Source organism: Mixophyes fleayi, chromosome 12 (genome assembly GCF_038048845.1).
Source record: "Mixophyes fleayi isolate aMixFle1 chromosome 12, aMixFle1.hap1, whole genome shotgun sequence".
Lineage (NCBI taxonomy): Eukaryota > Metazoa > Chordata > Amphibia > Anura > Limnodynastidae > Mixophyes > Mixophyes fleayi.
Window position 1 is genome coordinate 69,642,309 of NC_134413.1, and position 11,037 is coordinate 69,653,345.

General features: G+C 36.6%; 1 protein-coding gene across 3 annotated transcripts in view; it reads right to left on the bottom strand.

Annotated features, from left to right (window-relative positions):
• Positions 1-10,271, bottom strand: part of LOC142108184 (nuclear receptor subfamily 2 group F member 5) — a 31,134-nt gene extending 20,863 nt beyond the window's left edge. The window contains exons 1-2 of one of the 3 annotated variants that reach the window (XM_075191806.1): positions 9,984-10,271; positions 8,913-9,706 (exon numbers count right to left, since the gene is read on the bottom strand). In XM_075191806.1, the coding sequence (XP_075047907.1) occupies positions 8,913-9,306 (394 nt within the window). In that variant the 5' untranslated portion in view covers positions 9,307-9,706; positions 9,984-10,271. Of the gene's footprint in view, positions 1-8,912; positions 9,707-9,979 lie in introns of all 3 variants that reach the window. The other 2 variants (XM_075191804.1, XM_075191805.1) reach the window with 2 other exon arrangements.
• Positions 10,272-11,037: the final 766 nt, after the last annotated feature.

Sequence of the window (11,037 nt, forward strand, 5' to 3'; positions counted from 1 at the left end):
GCACAAAACCATACTTGCCTACTTTCGACAAGTGTAGTCCTGGAGAGGGTCGTGACTAGAGGGTGGGAGGGGCGGGGCACGGGCAAACTTGTCATTTTGGCCCCGCCCTGCGACGGAAACGCAGTTTTGTCGCGGGGAGCGGGGCCAAAATGACGCAATTCACCGCGAATCGAGTCATTTAGGCTAAGAAGTTGCGGGATGCGGGAGTCCGTGAGACCGACTCGAATTTCGGTAGTCTTTCGGACATTTCCGGGAGAGTTTTCCAAGTATGCACAAAACTGGTCCCAAACTGATAAACATGTAACTTCTAATTATTCCCAAAAGGATTTGGCAGCAAATTAATCATTTGATTGATCATCTGGGGGCGCGGCTTGTCATGGGTGGGCGTGGCTTGTCAGTCACCACTATATACTTTACATGACGTGTCCAACTGTATTTAATTAAAGGTGTAGGATTTGCTCAACTCAAAGTCTATCTTTATCCTGGATTGAACACCTATAATCACAAAACACATTTTCTGTGCAGCTGAGCCCCGATTGGATTAATACTACAGCCAGTCAGGATGCTCTTGTTATTCTATGCCTATGCCTAACCAACTTCCAAGTGGGAGGGGCTACGACAACCTGCAACCAATCTGAGCTTCTAAGCATTGACAACAATACAGAATAGTGATTTAAGACTGTGGACACCGAACTTGTTATTTTATCCTCCAAAAAATTCCAATTTAGCTCACACATGTTATTTTATCGTCCTTTTTATTTATTTTCTTAAATCTGGCTACGAAACAGATAATTAGGACAGGGAAACCCGGATTAGGTTATAGAAATATAGTAATGACCTCTAAGTCTAACTAGAAATGTAATGAATTAAACAGTAACAGTGACACACACTATGTTAAGTTAAACTGTACTGCTCTTATTGATTTAACATATCACAAAGTCCACATAATACAATATTTTGCAGTGTGAAGACTTTGCTGCAGTTATCACTAACTTTGTGATGTTGTTAATGTTTTGTAAACCAATAAATGCTTATTGAACATTTGGGTATGTATTGCAATGTTTTACTAGCAAATGTTGCTCTACCTGGATATAATATTCAGTATCTTATACAAGAAGAACTTACTTTTCTTCCAATAGTGAACATTATTACCTCTAAAGGTGAACCTCTATTCCTCTAAGAGTGAAGCTTCATTCCTCTAATAGGGAAACTTCATTCCTCTAACAGGGAAACTTCATTCCTCTTATAGGGAAGCTTCATTCCTCTAATAGGGAAGCTTCATTCCTCTAATAGTGAAGCTTCATTCCTCTAATAGTGAAGCTTCATTCCTATAATAGTGAAGCTTCATTCCTCTAATAGTGAAGCTTCATTCCTCTAATAGGGAAGCTTCATTCCTATAATAGTGAAGCTTCATTCCTCTAATAGGGAAGCTTCATTCCTCTAATAGGGAAGCTTCATTCCTCTAATAGTGAAGCTTCATTCCTCTAATACTGAAGCTTCATTCCTCTAATACTGAAGCTTCATTCCTCTAATAGTGAAGCTTAATTCCTCTAATAGGGAAGCTTCATTCCTCTAATAGTGAAGCTTCATTCCTCTAATAGGGAAGCTTCATTCCTCTAATAGGGAAGCTTCATTCCTCTAATAGGGAAGCTTCATTCCTCTAATACTGAAGCTTTATTCCTCTAATAGTGAAGCTTCATTCCTCTAATAGTGAAGCTTCATTCCTCTAATAGGGAAACTTCATTCCTCTAATAGGGAAGCTTCATTCCTCTTATACTGAAGCTTCATTCCTCTAATAGTGAAGCTTCATTCCTCTAATAGCGAAGCTTCATTCCTTTAATAGTGAACCCTCTTTCTTCTAATAGTGAGCCTAATGTCCTCTTAGGTAAGCACTCCATGTTATCTGGCAATATATTATGCAGCGCTTCACAGTGAAGGTTTAAATCCTCTGCATCGATCCCTGTTCAAGTGGAGCTTACAATCTAAAAAATAAACGAATAAAATGTTTTTGGACTGTAGGAGAAAACTGAAGCCCTCACAGGAAACCCAAGCAAACAACATACAAACATACATACAACAACAAACATACAAACGTCATGCATTTAGTTTGACCTATGACCACAGTCAGACAGCAATGCTAACCTCTGTGCTACCATGCAGTGACATATTCACTGTCATTAATGCACTGACTGCAAAACATTTCCAAGATATTATTTTTGCTTTATTTTTACGGCTCAGAAAAAGGATATGGTTATCCCTGGGACCTCCTTTTTGCCCGATCAGGTGGGTAAAACGGAATATGAGTCTTGTTTTTTTAATTCCCCACCAAATTGAACAGGAAGAACACTGATATAAAGTCCCACCTTTAATAAATCACCCTCTTAATCTATTACCTAATTGTTTAATATATCTAGAGCATAGATTTTTGTCTCCTCCCCCTTGTAAATTGCAATTTGCACAGCACTCCTCTCTTTTTAATATGTGGAATAATGAATTTATGTTCGAAATATGAATTGACTGTAAAATTAGCATTAATAGTTGCGCTGTCATTTTAGTCTAGATGTGCAATGACAAAGTCCACTGTCTAGAGGTAATAACCACATTATAAGCATCAATGCATTACAGTACTTTATCCACAAAAGTGAGACATCATTTTAAAATGCAAAAAAAGAAAAAAAACAATCCCTCTAGCTGTATTTTTACCCTCTGAGTAATTTATCCATCTCTGGCCGCTGAGGAATTCTGATACGTACTGTAGTTTCTATTGTGGCGAGTTGACAGGCTCTTTAGAAAGCAGCGTTCAGCTTGGTACAATTGCTGGATTCCATACAAACGCCTAATGCCTTATTCATCTGTTGTTTATATGCAGCAAAATTCCTCTTTTAATACCAGGATGGTGGGGGGGGGGGGGTCCAATTTAAAATATATGGGAGATAACAGCTGTGTTTGAGTAAATTAAGTGTAAGATGTTTCATTAAGATACTTTGCATATTTAATTACTAATTTATTTTTTTATTAAATGGATAGGGTGGCATTTTAAAAAAAAAAAAAAAAATTTCTTAGGGCTAGATTTACTAAACTGCGCGTTTGAAAAAGTGGAGATGTTGCCTATAGCAACCAATCGGATTCTAGCTGTCATTTATTTAGTGCATTCTACAAAATGACAGCTAGAATCTGATTGGTTGCTATAGGCAACATCTCCACTTTTTCAAACCCGCAGTTTAGTAAATATAACCCTTAAAGTGCGCATGAAACATTATTTATGTCATATAACACCTACATATACCACAGCCCTTTACAGTAGGAGAATGTTCGACCATCTACATATGTCCCTGTTACAGTTGAGCTTGCAATCTAATTACCTTACCACAGGCACAGAAACAGACACACATACTAGGGCCAATTTTAGTGAGAAGCTGATTCTCCTACCCGTAGGTTCAAGGCCGTCACTAGGGCTGGGCAAGACGGGCAGCCGCCCGGGGCACAAATATAAAGGGGGGACACAGGGAATTAATTTTTTACATTAATTGGGCTACAATTGAGGGTTTGTGGGGAGAAGGGCGTCACATTTCCTTCTTGCCCCAGGAGCTAACATTTATCGTTACAGATCTGCATAGGTTTCTGGACCAAGTGTAATCCACACACTTTTTTGTCTGCCTCTACCTTTAAAAAAAAAAACCCAAAAAAAAAACCAAAGAACATATTTGTTTAATGGCTCCAAAATGTGACGTTTACTTTGTCCCATATCCAAAATATTCTCTTTACGAAAGTCTAGATTTTGTTCTTCCAAACCCACCATAACTTTTTATTTGTGTTTGTTTGATACACACTCTCAGCACTGTATGCCTCAGGCACGTCTCTTGCTGCTTGACAGTGTTCCGTTTTAGTCACTTATATCTGTCATTTAAAGAAAATTTAAAACCGATTGACTGAAGCCATTTAAATCACTGCCTGTCTCTCCAGAAAATCAGGACTTTCGACTCCTGTAATATCGCTATTTTAATTACATTGTAACAAGAACAAAACTTCACCTGGCTGTCAAAAGTGAAGACGAGAAAAAATTCCGAAACTGTCCAGAGTAACTTGTAGTTGTCTTGATTTGTTTTAGACAGCTTGTCATTCAAGACGCTTTCTCAATGGTGGGACCTAATATTGTGCAATTTATTTACAGTAAGGATCAGATGACGATGGGGACCATTAACCCTCTGTGAATTGGAAGGTGTTTAGATTGGGGATCAAATGGCACCCATCCTGTACCCTTTCATTAATCAGAACTGATGAGCAAGTATAATAATTTAAAACAAAATATACTATTTAATCTCTATGCACTATAACAGAGGGGACAAGTAGCTGTCTTTAAACTTTTCTAACACAATGCTCTGTAGAAGTGCCACCTTATTTGATCAGCAATTAGTGAAAGATCTTATCAAATAAAGGCTAATTGTTGACAATTGTTTATTTATGTCATTTTAATTTTTGTTTTAGTTTTTTTTATTTATCTGTTTATGTTTTTCAAATCTCTTGTGCAGCTTTGGTTCTGTACTATTGTAAACGCATGACGTTAACTTGGTATTTTTTTTGTGGATGTTTACAAATTGCTACCAGGAGCTAGAAAAACAAAATTTCTGCAAACACAACAGTCCCTGGGTCAGTCCACGGAATCACAGGGCAGCAGTTATTCAATCACAGGACAGCAGTTATTCACTCTCAGTAGCAGTTTGTGCCTTGCAAGGACTGTTGTTTTAGGCGGATTTTAAAGATACAACCTTGGCAAAAGCGGTGGGAGCTCTTTGAAATAGCCGAACTTCCCAGGGATTATTTATTTTTTGCAACAAGAGGAACCACACAGGGTAAAATGTAGGTGGCTTTTTCAGAAAAGGAATTGTGTCTCAATGTAAATTGAGTCTAATGGGAACAAAAAAAATCCACCCACAATTCATTGCAGAAGGGAGTGTGTGATATGGCGCCCCTTCTATTTTTACATATACTGCAAAACCCAGTTTAAGTAATGGTCTACAGTTAAATATTTGACCCTGTAATGTGATATGGGGAGGATTTAATGCAATAGGGATCGAGAGCCCAAACACAATCCTAAGAAGTCTTTATAACCATTTAACCATTTGGAATGACCAGCTAAAAACCAAAACAATACAAGTATAGTAACAAAACACCTTAACAACTAAACCCATTTAAGTAACTAGCCAAGGAGTTCAGGTGCTCTAATCCCGGACAAACCTTTAAGGCATGCTAAGGCTTTGGGAGAATAGACAATGTTCATAGTGTTATATACTAAGAAAACAAACTAGTTATCCAAAACAATTGGAAAATAATATTTCGTTCTGTTGAAGTCCACAAATATTTTAATTCTTGGCGAAGACGTTCCCCAATAATTGGAGGATTAAGTGAAAGCAGGAAGTGATATCAGAAGTCATAATGGTATTACCATATTCTATTTGACTCTGGATAGATTTGTGAAACAAATAGACAACAGACTATACTGATCTAATGGCTTTGTGAATAAAAACATGCTGGACAATTAGGCAGGCGGACATAGAGTTAAAATGTTCAACTTTAACGCCTATAAAGCTAATGATTAAAGGTGGGCACACTCCTCTCCTTTTCACTACCAGAAACTAATGTATGTTACATTATTAAGTTTTACATAATTCAATAAGTCAAATACATTCACTTTTCAAAAGGTCAATGATAACACTCTTATCATTGAATAAAAAAATACAAAATCAAAGTTTAGTCTAACATTTCTGAAACCATTATCTATAAAACTTATTTTTGTAAAAGACAAATGATTTAATCAAATCATATTAGAAAAAGGGTTTCTGGTTTACAAGAGATTTGTCAAGACAATTTTATCTGTCTTTCAGAAAGAATGACCAGAATTCATTTTTTTGTCATTTTAATTGTGTTATTATTTTATGTCAATATTACATTTAATTTGTATTATGAGAATTTAATAACACGGTTATAGATCAAAAAAGTATTTCATCTGTTTGTTCAAGAAAAATACATGAGAACAGTTTAGAGCATTTATACTGTATTTGTGTGTTGCTGGTTTTTTTTTGTTTTTTTTATTATTACTCATTTCTTATATTCCAGATTTACTTTATAGTAAAAACATGTTAGTAACATTTATGTTTAAATGTGAGTGTATAAATGTGTTGCTCTTTCTTGGGCTCTGTACACGTGTTTGTGTTTAGTTTACAATAATTCACTTAAAAGATCAGCAAATGATAAATATATTTAAAATTGCATATATATTATTATTATGATGATTATTATTATTATTATCAATCACAATATTCAACAATAAGTTTGAAAGAAAACAGAGGGGTTTATAAATAATACAGCTATATTGTAATACTTATGAATAATTCAGTAAAATCTAGTTTATTTTGTTTTCCTTATTGGACAAAAATTTACTTTGGAGAAAAATAAATATAAATGCAAAAAAGATCTATTTCTACACTAATTAGAACTGCACACGTGTGAGAGTTTATTGGGAGATCTGAAATGATCACTGGGATTCAGACACAGGCAGATTCTTACTATCACATCTGTAAAGAATCATGAGACGTCTCATGTATGATCACATGGGATCCGTGTTAGATTAAATGTGTAGATGACTTATTCATAAAGTTGCAGGGAGTGCTGCAGAACACTGCTGGGAAACACAGTGTCAATGGGAATTCAGGGAAGGAAACAGTCAGCTGGGGGGGCCTAGATACATGGAAATATACTTTAATATCTGCAGAATTGTATAGGTGAGCAGACATATTCTGCTTTGGTAATTAGCATTATCTAGTTATCTTAATATATATATATGCATGTATACATGCTTGTCAAGCATGTATACATGCATATATATATATATATATATATATATATATATATATATAAATAAAGTAATATATTTCATTAATATATTACATTTATTTAGAGAGCATCAGCATACGCCATAGCACTGCGCATGTATGTATATATATATATATATATATATATATATATATATAGACACACACACACATATATATATATATATATATATATATATTTATATACAGACTTATCAGCACACATACGAATAAATATTTTCAACCTTTTGCTTTGAACAATTGTTCATTTCCAGTTTTTAACTTTTAAAATATTAACATTTTAAAAATTCTCATTACGTGTCATATTCATTTAGGCAAAAAAACAAAACAAAACAATTGCTATAGGATATAAATATTCCTGCTGAAATTATTATATATAAGCAGACAGGGATAGGTGATATTTCCCCTGGGTAAGATACAATGAAACAGCAATTCAATTTTTTTTGCTTGCTGCAGATCAGATTTATAGACGCTGAAAATATGAATGCATTTTAATGTATCTCATGGCTCTGCAAAAGCTGACTGGTTGTGCTAAGTGTAAATTGTAGCTGTTCAGCCCTGTATACACTTATGGGTGTTGATAAGCTATAGGAATGCTGTTAGACCAGGTTGTTCTTGTTTTTTTGCTATATAAACTTACACATGTAATCCTGCATGTATTGCAACAAATGATATGTCCCATTCAGAACAGAGTGACGTCTTATTATGATCTCAGACATTACCAGAGATCACTTTGGTTTGCAGTGCATTGCCATTAAACACTGACTGGTGTGGCAGTCACACAGTTAATACTATCCTTTGTGAACATTCAGATAAAACAAATGATTTTATTTGATTTAAATGCCTTTATAGATAAGCTCACTTAGTGGAACCACACGTCCAATATACACCCTATACCCTGTTATTTATATCTTGCAATTAGCCTGCGTGCCTTTTTCCTTATGTGAAATGTCTAACAAATTACAGAGTGGTTTTGAAGAAAATTAATTTATTGCTAGACTATAGTCAGCTTTAATCAAATAAAAATAACCCACCAGGCAGACTATAAAGACACACAGTATAATGGGATTGATTTACAGTTAATTATCAGCCCATAATAAGACTATATGTGTAATATTTCTGGGGCAATTCCATTTGTTAAGCAACTTTTTTTTAAATAATATAAAAGTCTGACAACTTTTTGATCTTATATTAAACAGTATTTTCCTGAGTTGATACATTTAACAATATTTGTTTATTTTTTTCAATTGTAATAAGTACCCTGAAGTTCTACAGGCTGAATGATATTTTAATCTCAAATGTAATTAAAAACGTCTGCTCAGCTGTCATGCCTATCTGTTCCAGAAGTAATTTTGGGTATTTATTTTAATTTGTTCCACATTATATTAATCCCCATAAAGTACTTAATGTACACTTTATAGTAAGTTTTACATTTGAAGTACTTAAAACAATGTTGAAGTTATTGTGGTCATGCACAGATATTAAAGTACACACTTAAGTTTTATTAATGGCTGTTTTAATCGTTTACGCTTGGAGTTATATAGCAGTTATAGAACAGTCTCCTGACACTTAAAATGAAATCATTTTACAAAACACTTCAGTAATCTTACGTAATCTTTTATATATTCTGCAATACATTACCACATTGTAGTGATAGGGATGGAATTACAGACAAAATAATCTGTGTCACTTACTTTGGTTTCTGCTTTTCTGCAAAGTTTACAAAGTGTTCCATAAAACCCTCTGCACTAAAAGAAGATTATCTTAACTAAACAAATTGTTACCAGCGCCTCTTAACATAGATTGGGGTAGAAACAAAGGCTATAAGGGCAGTCTTCATTCATACATAATTAACATTTGATATATTTGTTATAAAAACGTAATTGTAGTTTCCCCATAGAAAGGAGTTTAAGGGGTTATGTTCTGAAGAAGATCACTGGGGAGGAGGAAGCATTGATAGCTAGGGTTGAGTGCTTGTAGATGTTGCAGCCCAAAAGTGTCCCCACCCCTAGCAGTACTCACCCTCTCTCCTCATGCCAACTTTGAGGCACTTCTTCAAGCGGCAATACTGGCACTGGTTTCTGTGATGTTGGTCTATAGGGCAGTCTCTGTTGCCCCTACAGGTGTAGGTAAGATTCCTCCTGACTGATCTCTTAAAGAAGCTCTTGCAGCCCTCACAGGTATATTGCCCATAGTGTTTGCCACTGGATTTGTCCCCACATACCATACAGTCAACGTTGGGCACCCCTTTGTCGCCAGAGTGAACAGGGTCCTGCCCTGGCACAGATCCCTTAGGGGTATTTGGTGTCTGAGGTGCGCCCCCCGGGTCCTGATTGCACATTCCTGGAGGGTTGCTGACCTGGGAACCTGGTACCCCTGGAATGTCTTCCTGCCAAGGGTTAACTACCATGGCCATAATAATACAGTATCAGAAACAGAGATCCACCTCTCCAAGAAGACAGCAGCAAAAAAAATTAAAAAAAAAAAACGTCAGACGGTCCGGGAGAAAAACCGCACGAGGTTTTCGCAAGTCACAAAGTTTACGCAGCGTAATAAACGAATTAAAAAAAAAAAGCGGCGGCTTGTTTTAGTGGGATCTGCCTGGTTGTTTTAGGAGTATATCCTCTTCCAGTCCAAGAACAGGCTTCCCCCAAAAGCGTGTCCAGAGTCCAAATTACCCTCCAAGAAAACAGGAAGACGTGAATGTGGCTTCAGATCCTCCTTCCAGCAGCAGAGGGAGGGAGAGGCAAGTCACACAACGCACCAATGTCCATTTGGTCTTACAGCGATCTGTCTTGTGCTGGAGAGCTGGCAACCTGGGAAAAGTACAGGAAAACACATCAGCAAAATTGCAAAAAGTCTGCAGCATTGCATTGATAGAGAAGACGCTTATTCATTCTGCATGCAATGAAGGCTTTTGCAGACTTTACGCACAGGGGAGGGGACGTCTAAGAAATGTTGGATTTTGTTTTGCAACTTTGGAGCTGTAAGGTGTACAGATTGGGGCGTTAGAGGGTTAAATAATGCATGCACGACATTGCTTTAGCATTCAGTGTAATGAGATTGCACAAGAAGAAGAAAGACGATACCTACTGGCAATGTTCCCCCCGAGTCTGCAGGAGCAAATTGATGACTTATTGCAAAATTGCGACTGGCTCAGTTAAAAAAAAAAAAAAAGAGAGGACAATGGTGCAGCTTGAAGCCCACGCTAATGAGTGGGTGGAAAGTTTGGAAAGTGACACAGATTTTTGCCTCTTGGTAAAACCCTGCCCTTTCCTTCTGTACAGCTTGAAGTGACTGTTCCTAAGCGCTGCAGTGGAAGCCACTGGACTCCTGACAGTATGTCTCATTTACACAGTGTCCATGGAGATCTCCAAATTTGGGCAGACGAGCCATATAAGGGGCTGTGCGTGGATTTTGCAGGGAGTTGGGATGCTCTCAGGCAAGGCACGTTGATTGGCTGTTGGCTGCAGGGGCTGGGATGGTAGTGGGGGGGCTTGGGTACTGACTGGCTGTGTCATGCTGCCTTGTCTCCTTCACTCACCTGCTAGGGGGGCTTTCTCTCCAATGAACAGTGCTGAAAGGGAAGGAGCATGCTATTCAAGAGCATCAGTGCTCTATCTGTGACCACAATACCATAATACCTCTTTAATAGCACTAAACACTGCAATTGCAAGTGTATGTCATATACAATATTAAATAATATGGGGTGTCATTATTTTTTTTTTTTTTACAGCCTATAAACTTGAACCCTCCCCATTTGTGGTATTTTAACCTCTAGAGATCTACAGAACATTGTACTGTTCCAGCTACCCTTTCATACAGAGGTAGCCTATCTAGCTCCAGCTGTTGTGGAACTACAAGTCGCATCTATTCTGGCTGGTGGGACTTGCTAGAATTTGTAGTTGGAGAGCCACAGATTGTTTCTACTTGTTTTGACAGATGCATGTTGATGTATTTTGTATCTCATACTTAATACAAGTAAATTGTGTTTAAAAAAAATTAAAAAATATTATTTATTAGATTAATATATTAGTAAAGATAAAATTACAACAATACAGGAACATACACCAAGACAGAAGGTCCCATTGCTTAGAGCATACAATAGAGCTTACAATCTAACGGACAAAATATTATGTAGTGAATG